Source organism: Salarias fasciatus (assembly GCF_902148845.1).
Source record: "Salarias fasciatus chromosome 7 unlocalized genomic scaffold, fSalaFa1.1 super_scaffold_4, whole genome shotgun sequence".
Classification (NCBI taxonomy): domain Eukaryota; kingdom Metazoa; phylum Chordata; class Actinopteri; order Blenniiformes; family Blenniidae; genus Salarias; species Salarias fasciatus.
In genome coordinates this window covers 18,352,492-18,374,806 of record NW_021941229.1, presented here as the reverse complement: position 1 = coordinate 18,374,806, position 22,315 = coordinate 18,352,492, and the positions used below count along the sequence as shown (strand labels likewise).

General features: G+C 40.2%; 1 protein-coding gene across 1 annotated transcript in view; it reads left to right on the top strand.

Annotated features, from left to right (window-relative positions):
• Window positions 1–22,315, top strand: part of astn2 (astrotactin 2) — a 261,407-nt gene that overhangs the window by 144,126 nt on the left and 94,966 nt on the right. The window contains exons 8-10 of the mRNA XM_030085456.1: window positions 6,649–6,733; window positions 7,465–7,539; window positions 10,238–10,375. Of these exons, the coding sequence (XP_029941316.1) occupies window positions 6,649–6,733; window positions 7,465–7,539; window positions 10,238–10,375 (298 nt within the window). The remainder of the gene's footprint in view (window positions 1–6,648; window positions 6,734–7,464; window positions 7,540–10,237; window positions 10,376–22,315) is intronic.

The following is a 22,315-nucleotide window of genomic DNA, read 5'->3' as shown; positions in this document are numbered from 1 at the left end:
AGATGTATTTTATGTTTACTATACTGAGATATAAAGATATAAAGTGAGATTTTATGTTACGGTACTTTTAACATACAAAATCATGTCAGTGAATATCCTATCATATCATGCACATATATCATATGGTGAACAGAAAATTCAAATATTACTCAAAATATTGTTTGTGATATGATAAAGATCAATAACCCACACATTCTTTACCCTCCAAACACAGGAAAATGTTATTTTTTATTTTTATTTATTATGCCTGCCTGCCATGAGTATGAAATTATCCCACAGATTTTCACATAAATAGAGGTTTTTTTGCCTACTTGCTATGAAAAGTGTTTCATATTTCCAAAGAATCCTTTTAAATTCAACTTGAGCACTGTACATCAACAATGTTTATTTATTTGAGAAATAGTTTTAACAGCAGTTCACAACCAGTCCAGCTGAGTTTTTTTCTTCAGTTTTTTCCAATGTACAACCACAGTGAATATAAATTGCCAGGCCCTTTTTCAGCTGCCCTCAAGTTCTCTTCATTACTAACTATTAATATTTATTTAGTGACTATTTATCCCAAATTATTTCAGATGGTTAAGATGAACCTGCATGGAAAGCTTCCTGCCTATTTCCTCTCATTCATCATAACTAACCTTATAAAGGCCCGTAAGCCTCCTTCGCCGCATTTATTCTTCTCATTTGAAATGATTGCTCCCTGCCTCCTTCCAGCCTCAACTAATTGGAACTGAAACTGCTGGCTTGTGTAACGTGTGTATGCACGGGCTTCAGCTTTCCATTCTGTGGACAGCTCATACACACATGCACAAACACTTACATAGGCTCAAGGTCTTTGGGCAGAGTGGCTTCTCCACCTGGAACCATTATAACGAAGCCAAACAGGCTGGCTCTTTTCAGCATTAACACCGTGAGGCCTGAATCGTGACAATCAGCCACGCAGCCAAGGTGAATCCCGATAATGACACTCGTTATTTATGACCGCTTGTTGTACACGTAAAACCACGCCGTTTGGTGCTTTCAAGCGACTACATTTCATCGGTTCTTAATGCAGTCCAAAGAGAGCACAAATCAAGAAACACAAGAGTGACGGATTTTATTGGCAATTTCATGATGGTGTTTACAGAGGATGTCACTGTCCCCGTGAGCGGGATCGCGTCCGTCTGCCTGTTTAGACACCTGGCTGGAGTTTAACAGGGAAGGGAGCCGGTTGAGCGCAGTCAGGTAATTGTTGTCATCAAACGGTCATTTGCAATCACAGGTGATTAGCTCTGAATTAGGCCGACAGTATGTTGCAGTCGTTCAAGCATAACTTTAGGCAACACTGAGTCAACTCGCTTCATCCCAACCCTCGGGGCCAGACGTGGAAAAAAAAAAAAAACATTCAGTTCACAGTCTGCCAAAAACGTATCTGATTTATTAAAGTAGCTCAGGGAAATATATTAAGGGTTTAGATGGGACAGCTCTATGGTGAGATGTGTTTAAGATGAACCAGAGAAGGCAGGAAAATAAATTCGTTCACAGCTGTAAAGTAATGTGATTTAAAAATGTGACTTTGGGAAATGAATAATACTTAAATATTGTGGCATCATTTCCTTGTCAGCAAAGCTAAACCTATTAGGCAAACTTAAAAATGCTCTATGAAAGAATGACCAGGAAAATATCATAAGGAAAGAAAAGTGAAAAGCTGATGTTTATTGAAAGTAATACGAACTCTTTTGCGGTTTTCTAATCATCCATTTATCCATCTAGACACTTGCGAAGAATTAACCTTCGCACCACAAATCATGTTGTTGCACCTGCCTTTTCTGCACGTTACATTTTATCTCCAGCTGTTGAGTCGGCCTCTCTTCCACGTCTCTGGAAGAATCGGTGGTGTTCCTGCTTCTGCTCAACTGTTCCGTATCCTCCTCATTTTGCTAAATATTCACCATCCCAGTTCAGGTTTTCCACCTTAAATATGTCTGATCTGTACCAGGTCTTTAGAAGCAGAGAAACTGACTGAAACTTGCGTGAAGGTTAGTTAATTCTGCAGAATTGTGTAATCAACCAGACATATCTCTTTCTGTTAATTGCCTGATCCTCCCTTAAATGCATTCGCGGGAAATCTGCAGTCACACTCGGCTGATTGCTTCCAAGGTGTTTTATCAGATTACAGGAAAATTGCGCTTCCAGGCTGGCACACCTCAGCTGAGGCACGACAGTGGAGATTTCGCAAACAGGCCTCTCTGTGTCCTGCGGGCTTGTAGGCATAGCTCTACACTGTACCTCTCTTGACCGTGCATCTGCGCGCCTTATGTATAAGCTGCAAAGTCAAATCAATTATTCAGGCTTCATTATGCCTTTGCCAAAAAATTTTGTATGGTTAATTAAACCTGGAACACTCCTCATGTCACAATGAGAAATGTGCAGCTGTAAACAGCAGAGACCATTATATCTGACTCAAATATTAAAGGCAATCTGTCACTGTTAAGAAAAGAAAGAGGCTGTATTTATAAAGTTGACCCCAAACTATCAGTGTGGGGATACGCAACTGTGCATTTTCAGGTAAGGTGTTGACACCTGGTGCAACATCACAGAGGTGAAGACAACAAGGCAACTGACATGACCGCGGCGGTGAAGATGAAACGGGGTTGGACAGGTTTGTTTTTGGTCGTAACTGAATCCAAAGCTAAATCTGTAGCTTTCAGTTCACTGACTTTACACCTGCTCCTTTCCAAAGCCGCTATTCACAAAGAGCCCTGTTGTCACTTTCTGTTATCAGAATCCAGGATCTGCCACTTTCAGTACTTTGAAGCAAACTTATATCAAAACACATTATTTGGATTGTTGTCGATAAGAGGTAGTACAAAGACGAGAAAAGGGATTATTTTTGCTCAAGGACATTTATTATTGTTATTCAAATAAGACCAGCTACACTAATGCAAGGCACAAAGAAGACATTGTACCGGTAATAAGCATTATTTTCAAAAAAAATAGGGGGAAACTTTAATGGATCTGTTGAGACCATTTTGTTTACTCTTATTTTTTTTAATGTATATCACACCAAAACACCACTGTCACCTCAAAACACTTTAGGAAAAGATTGTTGTGGTTTCTTTTTCCCTGATGTGCTTCCTTTAGCAGCCAGGTCGGAGTCTTTGTTTGGCACTAAGAAGGACTTTAAGTAGGGATATCTGATTGTTCTTAGTGTCTGCCGGTGGAAGTACTTTTTGTAATTGCAGCTTTCTTTTCCTCCACGATAATCTTGCTCCTTATTGCCCCGGTTAGTGAACCTCACCTTACTGGCCTCAGTTGAACCACAGAATTTCTGTACAGATGTATTTTAGGGTGGGGTAGTATCTAGCAATCACCAGCAGTTTTCAACAATCGCCACTGCCAAATTCAATAGTAAATGTTATTAAACAAAATATCCTGTGTGTGATCTGTACTGTTATTCGTTTGACTTCCTGTTCAGCAGTTTGAAAAACTCTCAAGTCACCTTTTTTTTTTGCTAAAACTTGAATAATTTACTGAACCTGAATAAACCAACCAACTGAAGTGTGTTCTATAGCCTTTTCTCCTATTTTTCTTCAATTTTCACTGGTGTCAAACTTTTTCTTTACAATATCTTATGATTGATTTCTACCTATAGCAATATTTTTCAATTGTCCCTGGGTCAAGGACAGCTGGAAAGAAATTATGTTTAATAACTTTTTTTTTCCCTTTGGTGCAAAAATGGTACAACATACTTTTTCCAAGACCTTTTGTTAAAGGATCTCTCTACCCTATAGTTACATAATAAAAAATAGAGTTAACTGGAGTTATTTGAAGTGATGAAGAGCCTGTTTGTCTCTTTTCCGTATTCTGACAGCATCAGTAAACCTTCTGACGGCGGCCATGTTGCTCGTTCGTTAATCCCTTGTGAGCAGTGTAAACTGGGAATCGAGAGCCTCCTAATTGGTGACTCTCCCAGATCTCAATTGCATAAATGCTCAAATAGTCTTGCAAACATCTTCCCGCGCCAATGAGTCTAATCAATGTGTCATCGTGAAGCGCTGCAGAAAGCCTGATAACCAAATGCTTATCACAACCATGTGTATCAAAGTTAAAAACAAGCAGCGCTCTGTCTAGGGAGAGGAGTTTCCAGCCCTTCGTGGACCGAGTTTCATTAAAAACAAAACAAAATCTTACCATTTTTGCATAATTGGTTTCTGCGCACCATGTCTGATTTTAATTTACCTGCATTTATTAATAATGCGATCTTCTCCAAAGCTTATTTGGTCCTGCTGTAATTTATTTGTCCTCCCATCAAGGTATTTTGTGCTGCCACATGTATGAAATGTCCTACATTGTGCAAGCTGTAATGTAACCAAATTGGAAAAGTAGTTTGAGGAATTAGGGGAATGTCTAACATGACAGAATGCAAATGTAGCATTTAGCTTTGTCACTGCGACTCCATTCTGAAAAAGGAACTCAAGTCATTTAAGTATTAATCAGCTTTCTGTTCGAAGACTATATTAAAAACTCATAGAAGAAATGGTCCTCTTTCACTAAATGTTTCTTTTTTTTTTTTTTTTAATTAAAAACAACTTGAATGGACTTTTCAGACTTATTTTGAGTGTAATATTTTTTTCCACTTTTAGCTGTACAGTCAGGGAGTTTAGGATGATTGTTTTTTTATTTTTCCCCCACATGATAAAGTAACAATTTGGAACAACTTTTTTAGTGTTTCTTTTAATGGATCACAAATAAACCAAATTTTCAGCCCCAGAGTCTGACAGGCAAAAAAAAAAAAAAAAAAAGATAAAAATAAAACTAATAATAAATAAAAGGACTGGTGACATGTGATGACACTGTGTATGCACCGGATTGAAATTAGTAAAGGCTGCCTCCGGCACTCAGGATGAGTTAAATATAAATAGGTTAAATGTGTACCTGAGAAGTAGCTGTGGGAAATGCAAATGCCTGAGTGTGTGCAGCATTAACAGGATTCAGGATAAAAAAAAAAAAAGTTTCAGGAAAATGCTTTAAAATAATACCTGCTAATATTGGACCCCAGAAATGGGCACACAGAAAGTAAAGTCATTGCTGAAATGAAGCGTTTTTCAACCTCTGCCAAGCGACGGCAGCACTGGCATCCGTGGCCGGAGTGATGCAATCCTGGGTGGCAGCTAGTCGACGGAGCTGGACTGCAACTGACACGAGGGCACTTATTACCGACAATCAGTGCATCTGCAGATTTGCTAATACCTCCTGGAAATGTCTCAGTCGTGGCAAAAACCTCCTCTCAAAGTGTTCTTTCTGGCATGTGATCCAAAATTAGAGCAACACATCGAATGGCATTAAAAAAAGGTACTCTCCTGTTTTTTCTGTCTGTCTCCGTCCTTCATTGTATTAGTGGAAATGTAGCTTGTTATATTTAGCTTGTTATACAACATATGAGGTATAATTAAAGCTAGAAATAACATGATCAACTGATATGACAAACTCATCGTTCTTTATCTCACTGCGGTTTGAATTTGGCTCGGACATATTTGCATTCACATTTAACGCGGCCTGTTTGAAGCTGTGTTTCTTCATTTTATAAGAATTCATAATATAACCACAAGTAAATGGTGCTTGTTTGCTACCCTTTTACCGAATTTCCGATGGCGCATCAGTCCTCCACTGAGTCTTAAAACCTATAAACTGGTTCAGTAAATTATTAAACACTAAGTGATAAAATGTGAATGGTGTTGCCAGGGTGGCCGTTACACATTTTTCCAGTGTTATGCCTCCATATCGGTCAGCCGAAGGCAGTCAGTCGCATTTATTTTGGGAGTGGTGCTAATAGCGAGGTCGGTGAAGCTATCAGTGACTTAAGATTCCAAGATGCGTTCATCCACTGAAAATTCATCGCATATAGGGGCTCCTCTATTTCTTATTTATTAAACATGTCCAAATAAATTGATTTGTTTCATTAGGTCTCGCTAAAAGCTGTAAACAACATTTCAACGTGAAAATTCTTCCATTTTTCAAATCGCCACTTTAAACAATGAATGATGAGTGACTTCATGGCTGCGTGAACCAGCCATCTGACCCAAGATGCAAAAAAAAAAACAACAACGGCGGGCTCGTGCATCAGCACCGGATCGCCGTTTGAAAACCTCGACTCATTCTGCAGAGAGCTGAAGATCTACTAAGACAAAACTCTCAAGGATGGAAATGCTTTATTGAGGGTGATGAAAGATGCGGAGTGACACAGGCGGCAAACAAAAACCGAGTCCCTTTTTTTGTCAGATTTGAGTCAACAGATTCCTTGTCACTGATTCAAGGCTGTTTTCGTGTTTGTGCAACTAATCAACCCGACGCCGCTCCGTTCCCCTGCTGACAGGATGGAGACGTCACATTTCTCTGGTGTGAGGATGAGAGAGGGTCATGATGACTTGCCGCTGCACAATCCCAAACAATGACTCACACAAAGTTGGGGCGGAATTTTTTCCCAGAAGCTCATTTCATAGCGACAGTGTCGCAGAATCAACTGTGAAATGAGGGAGTACAGCAACAGCCCCGTTGCTCATAAAGGAGGAGGCCATGAGATTGGCTTTGCTCTGTAATTTGTTCAACAATTGAGGATGAATAAATATCTGCCTTTTTTTTTTTTTTTTTTTTAATTGTTCTGTGTCCCAGGAGAGTGCAGCTGTCACGAGGGTTATTCCCCCGACCCCGTCCACAAACACCTCTGTGTTCGCAGCGACTGGGGCCGCAACGAAGGGTGAGTCCCGTCCGCTCCGTCTTCCGCTTACTTGTACTTCAATGACCCGACAAAGGCTTTTATAGTCCTTACTCCACCGGTGGACTATATTAATTTTATGTAAAAAGAATGAAGCCATTTGTTCACTGTGATGGATGGCCTTTATTGAGCGAGTTACAAGTCCCTGCAAGTTGACTATTAAAATAAATTGAGACCCACGAAGGTAAGCCGAGATTTTATTTTATTTTTTTAAATAAGGAATATGAAGACAAAATACAGGAATTGGCTTAAAATTACAGATATAGCTGCAGGTGATTAAGAGAAGTTCGAGAAATTCATTGACAAAATGAAAGCCACTGGCAAACAACAGAGAGAGAACCGAGCCTTCTCTCTGACTCTGACCTTGTTTGACAATTAGCTGGCTTTCCCAATCATCCGCCCCACATTGTTATTCAGCTGCACCTGTCATCTGCTGGATTCACTTCAGTCGCTGATCAGATTTCTTCTCCCCGGTTTAGAGGAGCAGCAGCAGCAGCAGCAGACAAACAATAATGTTATCCAGCTGAAAACATTAAATCACACAGGATTAGTTTATTCCTGTGATATAGTTTGGTCCCTCTCATATATCCACTTCTTTTTTGCCGTGCATTACTTTTGCATGCTGCATTTATACATAACAATGTGGCATCACCATATTTTCACCTATAAATCTTTTCAATCTCTTCATCCTTGCATTTCGCTCTCCTCTCCAGTCCTTGGCCGTACGCTACTTTGGAGAAGGGCTATGACCTAGTTACCGGCGAGCAGGCCCCAGAGAGGATCTTCAGGTGAGTCCTTCACTTCTGGTGGATCTCTTGAGTGCACGACCAGTACATAACCATCTGTGATTCTGTGGACACACACTGGAAGGCTGGTGGTGCTTGTGGCTCCGGCTTGTGTGTGTGTTTGTGTGCGACAGAGCATGCCGATAAGCAGCTGGCAGATACACACACACACACACAGTTGGGCGGATGCACAAATATACCTCACGCTGCGGCAGAGTCCCGCCGATTGAATCTTGTGGGTGGAGAATGTCCCCGGGAGCAGTCCTGGGTCGAGTCCTCTCATGCTTTTACTGCCATTTTTGTTACTCTTCTCATTCTTGATGGGGTCATTGTGTCTGACATTTTTCAAGAAGTGCAAAACCCAAAGGACCCGTTCACTCTCACCCAGCTGTTCATTTTGGAGCTTCCTTAATACCCCTTGCTACCAGCCCCCTACCTATAGTACTGAAACACTCCTTATTTTTTTTTATTCGTGGCTTTAAAAAGAAAAAAAGTTGCTGTGCTTATTTCCTCACTCAGTGTTTTTATCTGCGGAAAAAAGGCGTGCGAAAGAATAGGCTTTGGTTTTGTGGAATCTATCTTGATTTCATGCTCCCCACTCCTCCAGTATGTACGCCGGAAGAGTCCTTTTGTCACGATAATCTCGCTCCTCTTCACACTGACCTCGCAGAGTTAGCTTCTCAGCTGGAGTCCGCTGTAAAAAATGACATAGTAAAACCACACTATTTGTTCAGCACTGAAGAAAAAAAAAGGGGGGGAAAAAAAATACACATTTCATCTTTCAGCTCTGCGCTGCCAGTTAAAAGCAAGGTAGTACATTGGTTATGGGACTCGGGCTGCTCTGGCATCTCCGCACACAAAAGGCAGCGAGCAAACTTGCTTAGATGAAGCACTGTGTCAGCCCAGAGTTTGTGAGAGAAAAGAAAAAGAAAAAAAAACGATGAAAGCACAACCGTATACACAAACAGAGCTGCAGAGTACAGTCAGCCATGCACACACGGACACAGAAAGCTAACAAAGTGGGTAAAAGACGCGGGAACCGAGTGGAAACCTACACCGAGTCGGGAAGTTTTGTAACGTCGGGGCTGTGCTGAGGAGTCGGGACAAAATACTGTAATGCTCTTAAGCTGGGCAGATTCAGTCCTGCGACAGGGAGAAGAGGAGCTTAGCCGTAACACGGATTGCTTTCACAGAGGGAAAGCTTTATAGGAAACCAGTTCTTGTCTCATCCCTTTTTCACTCGAAGAACAGTGAGGAAATGAGCATCCTGTGATCTGAAGGGCTACATTAAGAATAGATTTGAGTCAAATTTGTTTTGAGCTGTCAGACAGCGAGGGCAGGCCGAGATGACTGGAATCATTTGATTCTTTGATTCCGCAGTCACCAGTGTTTTGTTCAAGCATGTAGGCTCGACACAGTCAGAGAAATTAGAGGAGAGCGTTCCAGTAATCCGGTCCCGAACATACAAAGGCTTGTTTGTCTGGTTGTATGTCAGCAACATTTAACCGTGGAAAAACCTTCGTGACATGAGCGGAAAGCTCACAAAAATCTATGAAAATAACTCTGCAGAGAAATTAGATCTCATGATTTAGCCTACCGCTAAAATGTTTGCCAAGAAAATCCATTCAGGCTCGGTTTCTCAACGTCACATTTTCAACCTGAGTTGTTCACATGTATTAAAAGCATTTGAAGCACACACAGCCTTGGCTTTTCATGAGGTGTCAGGCCTTTTCTACAGCTGTTATTCTTCAGGCAACAAGTCGAAACCCCCTGCTGAGGGTTTTCATCTTCACTCAGGAAAGCATCTCTGGTGAAAGCCACATTATTTTTACACCATGCTGACCAGTCACCATTAGTATACTTGTCCCCCCGCACAATGTGCCAAAGTGCTGCACCACACATTACGCTTAAGGAAAATGGAGACGGAGCTTTTTTAATCAGGTATAAAGAAAAACCCTGAGCTCCCCAGCTTCTTCTAATGTGTTCCTCCAAATCCAATTCCACACCCAACTGTGCCATAGATGGACCACATGTGAGTGTAATAGACTAATAGCTCTAAAGTCCATTGAATGCAGTGCAACCTTGGTTGCAACATTATCTGAAAAATAAAGTGCTACTTTCAGAATATAAACCTTTTTTTTTAATCAGATGGGTTCATTTAGTAACCCAGGAATGTATTTGTACCCTCTTTTTACCCTTTCACAGTAAATTGTATGATATATACCCCGACATGTCCGAGACTCTTAGATCTGTATGTCCCTTAATCTATGTAAGCATGCTTTATTGTACTCTCTCATAATGTGAAATTATCAGAATATTAACAAAAACTGTTTGCTTCTATTTATATTTTGGCATTTGTCCATTTTCTAATCACTTTGTTTGATTTAGTTTCTTAGAGTCAGAGCTGAACAAGTGACCAGTTGCACTAATTACACACACTCGCAGCTTCAAGCTAAACAAAACAAACACGTTATGCGAAAATATGCACAAACATAAGCAAACTCCACAGAGAGAGAGTCATTTGTAGAATTAATGGTGTTTATATTTAAATACATCACTTTTTTTTTTTTAATTAAAAAAAAAATCCTGCTCAAATTCCTTTAATATTGTTCGTCTGTGTGTCTTTGTGGTTGGAAAGAATTCCTTTATGTGCAAGTGCAGTGTTGAAGTTCACGTCTGTCTTGCGGTCATGTCAACACAGATCGTTCTACAGTCTGGGACAAGGCTTGTGGCTGCCAGTCAGCAAGAGCTTTGTGGTGCCACCGGTGGAGCTGTCAATCAACCCAGTCGCCAGCTGCAAGACGGACGTGTTGGTTACCGAAGATCCGGGGGAGGTCAGGTCAGTCGAAGACAACACAGAACCACACACTCTGCTGGCAGAATTGCAACTGTCTGATTTAGGGCGGAAGGGGGAAAAAAAGTAATTTCCTTTTTTTTTTTTTCTTTCTGACGTGGCCACACTTCGTGCATATTGAATTCTAAACCTCTGCTGAACAGCTGGAGTGACACAGAAATGCTTCGCAAAGCTTCTTTGTGTCGTGTAGTGTGTAATCCCTAATAATGTGGCTTTATAAAAAAAAAATAAAAAATCCTGTGCCATCTCTAGAAGACCAGCCAAGTGTCGATATTGCAAGTCTGACTTTTTGACACAGTTCTATTACCGTACACATGACAATCCCACAAACTCAAACTGGCAGCGCAGGATGTATCCTGCCTCTGGCGTTAACAGTGGGAACACTGTATGGACTACATTTTTATGAATATGTGTCTCAATAGCATTTCCTCACCTTGCACAAATAGAGAAAACATATATTTGAGGTTGTTGAATTCTCCATGTGTTATCACTGTTACGGTTGACTGCTATGTTTTAAGCAACACTGATCACCGCTCAGGTTTCGTCCACACAACAGGGATCAGAAAAAGCAGCCCAAACAAGACAGTTGTGTCAACAAGGTTATGGATCTGGCAGCTCCGCAACGCGATAACAAAAATATTGGCAACGTAAAAGTTGTGTTTTTCTAAGCCAACCAAACAAAATGAGCTCTGGCACAAACCAACGTGGCTGAACATCACGAAACATGTCAGAGCATCGGTTACAGATTAAAACAATCACCCGTCTAGGAAATCCAGCTGACAACCGGCTGGGTAGCAATGTTCCATATCGAAATCCATATTTTCTGTCACCGCTGCATAAAGACGCTGCCCATGTCACGCACACACAGTGTGAAAGAGATGTGAAATGAAACATGTACATCTCTGAATCCTGATCATCCATTGTTTGAATTGAAAAAAGCAACAAAGTGAAATAATTAGATGTGGTGATGCTTCGCGGCTGCCTCATCCAGCAAATCCTCCAACCAGACTCTCGACGGACATGAATAAAAATCTTAGTTATAGAAGTTGTAGGATTCTTGCAGCAATAAAATGTCTTTTCCTGCAATAAATTTGTCGAATTCGCCTTGAATCATTTATGCAGCAACTGACTCACTTCCTCCTTTCTGTCTGTGGGGTGTACGAACGTTTTCCCACTGAGAAACATTTTAAATATTGTGATGATGCATGATTTAGTGCAAATATTAAGTTTTACTTTCCAACTTTCATGTCATTGATTTTTGAAATGGTTTGATTTATTGCACCTTTATTGAACCTATAGGACACTCATAAGAACACTTTTTAATGTAGTTTCATAAACTTATCAGTTTTACAGTTGTGCGTGACCCGTAATAGCAGTCAACCTGAACGTCAGTGAGTTAGTTGTCTGTTAATGTTTATGTCGAATTTGTGTCCATGTAAACAGACAGCGATTTGCCATGTAAACACAAAACCGTAATGAAAATGGAAAAAAAACAGCGTGTTTTCATCTAAAATGTCGCCATTTAAATGAAGCCAAAATGTCAGATGTTTAACAAACCGAGATGCCTTGAAAATTCTGTGTTTTTCTTTTGTTTTTTTCATGATTTCGATAAATCAAAGAAATGTAGTAAAGCACTAGTATTCATTATTTTTCATATTTTAACTTTCTTGTGTAATTCTTTCTTGTGTCTTCTAATCTTATGTACTTTGTTGTGCACCTGCAGTTTTTAATCTGGGATAAATGTGTAAAATACCAAACACTTGTCTGATAAAGCCTTATTTTGCACAATGACAGAGACTCACTGAGCCCATTAAAAAGCACAAGAAAAATTCGATCATCACCCGATTTCTGGAGATATATCGGATTATTCACCTCAACATGTAAAGAGCGTAATGGGATATGCTTTATCGGATAGCAACCATTATTTGATTATGATAAATCGGATTAAGACTCCTATTCTGGTGTCTTCCTGCTTGTGTACCTTTTAACAACATATTGTGTAGCAGAGAAAAATCGACAACGGGGAGCGTAGAGGAGGCAAACGCCTTTTCAAATGAAACGGGAACCTGATGGAAGCAGTCGCCATGTCCAAAGAGATGACGGCCGTTTTGAAAATTATTAAGTTTAACTCTTTATTTATATATACTATATGTATAGTAATAACTATCTAATGAAATACTAACACAGAATGCATGAGATGTGATCATTATTGTAATTTTCATCAAACAGAACTTGTTTCAAATGCTGATATTTACACATGTGAACATATTTGCAAATGAATGCTGAATATAGACAAAACTTTGAAATAATGCGTTGCATATACATCAGCTTGCTAGACAAAAATAAGTGACTCTCAACAGGGTAACGGACTTACACTTTAAAAAAAGGTTCTCAAAGTTTAATTCGTGTTATGAGGTCAATATGGGCTTTGCTTGGTGTTTCCTGAACCAGCTCTGTACATGCAGTTTTAATTTTATTTGATTTTGCATTTAAACATGATTTCTTGAAATATGAAGTAGCTATTTAATAAATTAATCTATTTCAAAGTCAGATTTGAAGATGGCCCAAAGCGAAAAGTTTTTTTTTTTTTTTTTCTGCTCTGATTGGGAAATGGATGAGTAACTGCTGTGTTGGTTGTGCTTTAGGAGGAGTTCCATCCTTGCGGTGCTAAACCTTTTTTTCTGGTTAACTGGTTATTGATTTTAGTTGACTCCTCCACGCTCTGTTTTGTCAGCAGGGAAAATATCACAGTTGTAATATTTCTCATCTAAGTTCGTGTTGTATTTTTGCTCTTTCTGTGTGGTACAATATCTCTCAGTACCCAAAAGGCACGCCTATCTCACTCTTATCATGATTTCTGTATTATTTTTTATGAGTATACCATGTAATTTATCAAGCACTTCGCCCGTTTAGAAACCCTGGAGCCTGACTCAGTAATCAGCACCTTGGAGAGCTACAAAAAGGAGAATCAGTATGAGCATGCAGGTTTGAGAAAAGAAGATGTATTTCTTTTATTTCTTGCTCTCTCTTTTTTTTTTTTTTTTTTTTATTTTCACTTCAGATTTTCTTTTCTCTAAATCAATTTTAATTTTCTCTGCACAAACAGGAGTAAGACAGTGCCCGCTCTCGGCCGTATACATCGCACACATGTGATAATGAGTTCCTGGGTGCTGTCGGCACTCAAAACAATGGAAAGCGGCCTTTACATAATGCAGTGTGGCACATTAGCAGCTTCTGAGTTATTTGCAGCCTGATCCAGATCCAAATCACTTTGGCCTACGTATCCGTCCCTCCATCATAGGTGGCCTGTAATGAATACGAGGTAATGTCCTTCCACACTTTAAAATGACCACTTGGAGCGGCGGACACTGTCCGACACGTACTCCTGCAGCGATTACGGCTGACCTGCGATGGCTAAAAGCACACTTAGTCTGGGGAGGTTTGATCCGGTGATAATGCCCCCCCCCCCCCGAACTGCAAATCAGCAACTTTGCTCATGCAGCAGAGGACAGAGGCAGCAGAAGGAACTTTTATGGTGTTGATGCTTTTAAATTTGAGGAATAATTATTGTCCTCCATCTCAGCGTGACAGTGTAGGTCGGCGTTTAATACTGTGCAAAGAGTCGCATCATTCCAGCGTGTCACCCAGCTGCTACATCAGACAGGAAGTCTTTTCTGAAAGTAGGACAAGCAGCAGTGAACCGAAAATGCATCCGACAATTGAAAAGCTATTTGTTCAGCCAAGGCTCACTTTGCATTTGCCTTTCATTTGTAACACAGAAGCGCAAAATTGCAGTAATCAAAAAGTACAATTTTTTTGTCATGTAATGTGTCCCCCCCCCCCCCTTCTCAAATTGGATATTTAACGGCACAAAATCAAACTTTTTATGGACTTTATGAAATTGCCTAAGGACATAAGAACTTTTGAACCAGCTGGGCGCGTGCTCAGTCTGACATGACAGATCATAGGACTCCCGCTTGAATAATTAACCCAGCGTTTGTTATGTACTTTGAAATATATCTTAATCAGTGATAGTGAGCTAAAATGAGGCCATGTAAAAGAACAACCGCATATGGGTTTGATTCTCAATAATTGTAGCTCAACTCATTCGATTTTCTCTGGTCTCTTTTAGACGGAATCGAGCAGAGTTTTGTTTTCTTTTTTCTGAAGCAATCATTTCTTTTTTTTTTGTAACTACCTTTTAAACTCCACCTTGCCAAGATGATGAAAAGATATTCCTGAGTTATATTTTTAAATTTCAGACAAAAATTGAACACTCGGTAAAAGAGCAAGAACCTCACTTTTGTTGACTTTGCATTTGCATTAAAGCAGCCGAAGACGTTCATAAGCAGAAGGACACGCGTCCATTAGTGTGCATAACTCTGAAATCACTCTCAATTTATTGTAATTGAATTATGTTGCAAAAACTATTTGACTTCCATTAAGAGAATAGTTCTTCTTTCTTTAGGTTTAAAGGACATATCGTATCTGACACTGGAGCGTTGATCGAGCCTAAAAGACGCTGGACGCCGTTGAAAACACTAAAGATTAAACACACAGTGCGTGTGTCTGATTAAAATCCCACTTTAACCACATTGATGATGAGTTAATGTTCTGTATTTAGTTGATGATTGGTTCCTGTAGCTGTTTGGAGAATCTGTCAGATTGTTATGAATAATGCAGACAACTCATTATTGAAAGCATTCTTTTTTTTTTTTTTGTGGGACAAGTCCCAGGAGAGCTGCTGGAGTTTCGGGCCGCTGCACTCTCCCGGAGTGTTTATGTGGGCATTGATGTAGTCGGCTCGTCATGACAGACATGCTGATGTGAAAAGTGGAGAAATGCACTGAGGTCGTGGCTTTTTAACAGACGCTTCGCTGCTCCGCGTCCGTCCTTCATCTCGCTCACACTCCCCAATTAAATTTGTGCCGTATTAGAAAGATAAGTGAGTGTGAAGGTAAGTGTCACCTTAAAAATAGTTTGTTTCTTGAATTCAACGTCACTCCCAGTCTCTTATATTTCTTTGAAATAAACTTTGTTCACAATTATTGGCTCAGTTTGCTATATAACAGGGGATTAAGGAATTCCCCTCTGGGGTTTAATAAGTATTTTTAATCAATTATTTTTCTGTTGTATTCTAGCTGTACGTTTTATCCATGATCTAGTAGTGACAGTCAGATTTCAGTATTCTAGCTGAGATGGAAATACAACAGTAATTTATTGTTTCTTTTATCAGATGTATCAATTGATTGGCATTTTTCTATAATAGATAGTGATAAAGTAACTGGAATATTTCTATATTTGTTTTACCTTTTTTTTGCAGGCTAGCGATGAACACGAAGGGGGAGATGTAAGGTTTTGAACACCACATAGCTTTCCGAACTGAGTTCAGACACACTTAATCATCAGTGGAGCACACTTCCTCTCCCAGAAGCGACCATGCATGTATGTTTACCACACACATACGTACACACACTCCCCATCCATGCTTACAAGGCAACCATGCCAGCAAACACCTTCCCCCAGTGGACTCCTCCCCCCCACGGGAGCTACACCTGCTGGCAAGCCGCAACAAACAACCGACTACAGCACAGTTTCTCTAGTTTATAGGATGCACAACACTTCCTCCGACACAATCCTCTGCTGGATTCGCGAGGGATGTTCAAGAGCCAGAAGCGAGATCTGTGACCGCCGGATGCTCAGGAGACAAAACAAAACAAACGTTATGTACCATAAATGTAGTGCGCGTTTCTTTCACAGGGTACATGCAGCCGCAGCCACACGTCCTTCATGTGAGAACAGACAGATTCCACTCACTGAGGAAATATTCAGGTTTTTATTAATACCATCGTACGCGGAGGTCTTTTGCGGTAAACAGCAGATGTTCCACTGTTCATCATTTTGGAATCAGTTCAGAAGGAACTGATTGTCACATTCACATGAATTGATCTTTGATCACTTACACTAAATAGCATTTACGTTTTAATCGACATGTTGCTTTTTTTGAATGTTTTCAATGGAAAACTAGGTTCTGATTCTGATTCTGATGATTGTAATCGGCCTGCTGTAGTCTGCAGAATTGTTTTTTTTTTTTCTTCTTCTTCTTCTTTTTTGTGCATCCTCAGAACATCTGTTCCAATGTGTGGCTCATATCGGACCCGCCCCAAAATATGTTCAGTCAGGACAGTCGGGAAAGCAATAGTGTAACACAGGGGTGTCAAACATATGGCCCACAGGACAGGACAGGACTGGCCTGCAAGATGAAATTCGCCAGCTGTGAGAAATTATGACATTAACTGCAAGATATTTATTCAAGGCGCACAGTGGTATAACTTGCTTTATTTCTATTGTAATTCATATTGTGTGGTGAATGAGTTCAGGTGATCAGTACTGCTACACACATATAGAAATGTGTCTACGTTAAAGATCATTTTGATGATTTGACAAGTTATTCTGATCACAATAGGAACAAACCTTCTGCGTCTTTGAGCTGTAGATACCATTTATTTTTGAAATTGCTGTTTTTTCATGTAAATTTCAGATTTGTTGTGTTGTAAAAGCATAGTTCATGAAGCATGCCACACTCCCTACTTCTGCAGTAAACATTAATAAATTTTGGTGCTAAAACCGAGATTCAGACTGAATTGGATGAAATTCTTGGTTTATATGAACTTACACGTCAATCACTTTATTCAGTGTTTCTGCAAACTGAACCGTCTGATCTCAGTCAAAAACAGTTCTATCAGGTTGACACAAAGTGATGTGCACGCAGCTACAGCCTCTTTTGCTGATTCTTCTCCATTATTGCTTGTCTGTTTGTATTTGACCAAATACGTACAGATTTGTTATATTTTTTGTTTATCTAATCAAGTCAGAAAGTAATTAGATTTGCTGAAATAGCAGCTCAGCACTTTCTAGGCCTACATATTTATTTAATGAAGGTGAGATTTTCTTAAATTATAGAAAAAAATAACATTTTTCTCACAGAACTTGTTTGATTTTCACTCAAAAATCTGCATCTTTTTATAGTTTCAGTTCTTATTGATGTTTGGAGAGTATAAGCAGCTCTGCCTCAGACGAGCAATTTCAGGGTCAAGCTTGGCCTCGGGTGATCAGGTGCTCTAAGTGTTTGTGTTTTCCAGTTATTCATGCGTTCCCTGAGGATTCCATTGCAACACCACTTAAAACACGGCCTTTATTGGGAATATTTGCTTTGTTGATTCATTCCAGCTTGCAGTACCACAGAGGAGATGATGTAGAGGGGATGAGCCCAGAACAAAACAAACTTAAGTGCCTCCCCGGTTTTATTCAGACTACAAACCATCTTGTTCCTGCCATCTTGATTTGCGGTCCAAAGGCTTTACCAAATAGCTTGTTAAATTATTCATTTCTGTAATCATCGTTGATGTATTTTCTTTAAAGCACAAATGATTACAAAGCAATCAAGTCACTGCACATCTGAAGGTTTTTCTCCTCTTTCGCCTTTATACTTGAACTTCAATTCAGATTTTGCTGTTTTGTTTTGCTGTTATTTATCTCACACAGCAAGCAATTAGCTGTCTTATCTTATCTCTTTTCCTGTTATCTTTTCTTATCGTACTCGGTCTGTGGCATTAGGAGCCAGATACTCCTGGAAGACGATCCATGCTGGCAAATTTCCATGCAATCCTGCGAGGCATATTTTAATACAGTGAACATAAAAGAGACAAACAAAAAATGGGTCATCAAAACAATAAAAGGGCCTAATTTTGCAGCGTTTCACAGTTACGATGCATTCATTGTTGTTTCTGTAAGATATGTCAGAAATTAAGCATTCAGTAGTAAACTCAACAAATGTGTTTTCTGTGAAATCGACAACATAAATTGATTGGTGTCACTGAATGAGCTTTTTTTGACACTTCATAAGCTTTACATTTCACAAGTTTTCAGTCTAATCAGTACTTTTGTTGGTGTTGAATTGTCGGAATGAGTGACCCAAAAAAGTCATTGCTTGAGGACATTATTATTTGTGTGGCCTTATTTTGCACTTGATGTCTGTATGTTTCTAGAGTAGTCGACGAGTTGAGCTTTATTTACCTCGATGTCTATGTTGCGGTTTAAATTCAGTGCTGTCTAATTTGTGCCAGACATTGCAATACACATCGCCTTGGACTTTTATAGACTGTGCTCAAAGATCAGCATTTTTTTTGTCGATACGTAATTGTTAATAACCTTGTGACGCTTTGTCTCGGTGATTAATGACCTTAGTTGCCGCGATCAAGTGAACCATCAAAATGTGTGTGTGAAAGAAAAATCGCGTGCAGCCGCGAAAGGGTCAGGCCGGTGAAACAAAGGGAAAAAAAACTGAGTATATTAACCCATTTCCTTTCACTCCCAATCACTGTTAAAGCAGTGTGCTTCATAACTAAGGAGTTCAGGCCAATAATTGATGCGTCAGTCATTATTTTATCACTTAGGTATACCTGCTTTTGTCACCCGATAGATTTTTTTTTCCCCCATGATTACCGAAAGCCCGGAGAAATGCACTCTATTCAATGACGGAGGTGCTTGATGAGAGTCAGCATATTTGTGGGGGGGAAGCTGGAACAAGAGCATTAATCAAATGCAGGGGCAGACCAATAACGGGCTCTGTAATCACGCTGGAGCTGCGCTCTAACTTTGGTCGGCGTCGCCTGGCCATTCATCATCTGGGAAAGCAAGAGGCAGAGAGGGAGATTAATAACAAGTGCATTAGTCAGTGTTTAGATGCAACCAATGCACTTCTGGGTCAAGTGACAGAGTCACCGTGGCGAAAGAGATGATCTTGATCAACTCATGATTTAGAAAAGACACCTTAGAAACACCTAAGAGTTATAATACAGATTGTTTTAAACGTGATTGTGTAGCGGTGTTTCTTTACAAGGTCAGTAAGTTAAGGTAAAGACTGGTTTCACCTCTATAAACATTGCCTAATTCCTTCCAGAGGTATTTTTAAAAAAAGACTACTCCACATACTTGCTGGGAGTTTCTGTCTTTTTCTTCCTTATGCTCGATTTTGCACTCGACATTGAGGCATTGATTCTTTTTTTTTTCCACCTCCCTTATTTTTCATTTTTGACTCACCATGTAAGCAAAGTCGGTTAGCATGCACCGCACAGCTGAGCCAAGCCATTATTTTAGCTCGCCTTACCTTCCCCACCCTCTGCTTTCCTCTGAATTAAGGAGTCATTTGTCAGTGGTTTGAGTGCCTTGCAGAAAAAAAAAGGAGATGCTCAGAACGCCACGTGTTGCTCGTCTTAATTCAGAAAAATTGAGTTGCCAAGTAAAACAAAAAGACTGAGGCGACGTGGGAGACCGAGGTATTTTTACTGTTACTTTGACTGCAAACCAAGGGTGTCACCTGGCAAGCCAAAGGTGTCGTGTGGCTTACAGGCATATTCTTTAAGCCAAAGCAAGGAACTGCAGTCTGTTTAAAACAAATGCATTCTGGACAAAGAACTGTCTCTTAATTCCAGCACAGCCTTTTACACTAACGCCTCTATATTTGCAACACTGATGAAGAAATCGTCATAGCAAAGAGCAATCCACGCTAGCCAGTGTTCAAAAAAAGTGCTGGTTTGTGTGTTTTCAGCACTTAAATCTCTGCTCAAACCAGACGGTCAGGTTCGATGTTGCTTCTACAAAATCATCTTTTAGTTGTTGGGTGTCAAACATGGGCCACAACCAGCAATCGAGACACTCCAATACAGCCCGCCGGACACAACATAGCACTGAAACCCCAGCTGAGATATCGGTAATGCTGCCATATAAGCTAGAATTCTCCATTGCAAACAAAATAGAATCAGTCTCAAATCCAGGACTTTGTAAAAAAAAAAAAAAAAAAAAAAAAACTTTTTGGACATTTCACTGTATTTTGCGTCTCAAGTTATCGCTAAAATTGGCTTTGCGTTGAGATTGTAGTAATGTTTGGTGGGAATTGGAGACAGTTTCATCACACATACTTGGTGCCACAACAAATCAAAACTTTGATATCTAAATTTAAAGGTTTTTATGACACTATTTTTCTGCTCCGGCCCACTCGAGATGAAATTGTTCCGTATTTGGCCCCTGAACTAAAATGCATTTGACACTCCTGCTTTAGGTGATCTAATACATGCCTGCTTAGAAGTTTCCAAATAATACCGTCATGTGGGACAAGGACATTGAAAGCGTGCAAGGACGCTTTGTTGATAGAGATCCGTTTGAGAAAGGGTAACTCTTTAATGCCTGCGTAAAAAGGTGCTGCAGAGGGTTTCCACACCAGTGTTCTGGCCTTTGTAACACAGTCACTTCCCAAGAATTCATAGGAACATTGGCCAGGGTAGATAATAGACTGAATCAGCTAGTGCTCCGATTATCCATGACTCATCTCTTTGTAGCACTCTTTACCTTTTATGCTTCTTTATTTTTATATATATATTTATATCTTCCAACATTCAATATAAGCATACTGTGTTGTCAGTACTTTTTTTTTTTCTCTAATGCGAACATTTAGTTCAGACACAAAGTGCGTGAAAGCTTGCTGCATAACATCCGACAATAGGCACACAAGCTTAGACAACAGTGATAGTGTTTCACTTTCCATTACACCGCCACACTACCGTTTCCCTTTTATTCACCTGGAGTGAGCCCAACTGTACGCAGCCAGACGGTGATTTGTCACTCCTCCCACTAAACCGCTGCACATCTCGCCACGGACATTTCCTGGGAAGGAGCGAGTCCGCCATCGATCAACCGAGCCAAAGCTGTGCATAATGATGAACCCAGGCGCGTTTTGTTGGTGCCTCTCGACTTCACACATCACATCATGTACCCGGGCTTGATTATCAGGTATTGCAACGATCCTCTCGATCACTTTTAACTCTCCTTATTTTCCAAAAGAAACCGGTGTGATGTGCAAATATGTGTTTTTTTTTTTTTTTCTTGAGAAAGTGATTTTGATAGTCGGGAAAAGGGTAAATATCATTTCTCTCTATTGTGAACCATTCAGGCCATAAACTCGGATGCTGTGCCTTCATTTTCTATTCAGGCGCACTGAATGTGGGCATCTGACTTGGACATGAGTTCACCTTGTTCCCTCTGCCGTCTTTGATTTCCATCCAGAGACAGCTTGAGACGGTATTTAGACGATACAGATTTTTTTTTTTTTTTTCCAGCTCCACTGCTCTGTTTATCTCTACATCAGAGGATCCGTGGCTGAATGTGAAGCAGTGTGTCACGGTATCCCAAAGGCGAAGTCCGGTCGGCCGTGCCTCCTCTCCGCCGAGGACGAGAGGAGGACGGCCTTAAACTGTGAGCCTGAGATGTTTTGGCAGCTTTCAAGTGTTTCAGGTTTTGCTTTTGAAGGCCGTGTTGAGAAAAGAGAAGGGAATCTTGACTTTGCCATGTGTGGCCAGAACAAAGAACACTTAGACCTTTTGAACAAGGCTTTGTCACAAAAGAAAGGCGTTGGGAAGACGCGTCGAGGCTCCACCACAACGCTGCTGGCCTTGATAAAATGAAACGGTTTAAAATAGACTTTGGTTTTCACCCTAAATCCTTCGACAACGGGTCAATTGAGGTTGTTCAGATAAGAATCATGGTAAGAAAAAGCCTTCAGTCCCGTCTCTCAAAGGGATACAACATCTGAAGCCCAGACCTCAAAGCAGACCCAGGAAGCCAGGAGCATGTGGTAATTTTCCAGGCAGAGGTGGGCAAAATTGCAAAACATGTCTATTTTTTTTTTTTTGAAAAGAGTTAACTTTTCTGTTGGTCTTCAGGAACATGTTTTATGCATACCCATTTTATGTGTAAAGTTCGAGTGGAAGCACATGTGTTTTTCTTTTGCTGCTTTTCTTTCCTTTCAACCGAGTTATTTGTTTATTTGTAAGAGAAATTACCGCAGCTCAGACTTGATGGTTGATGCTC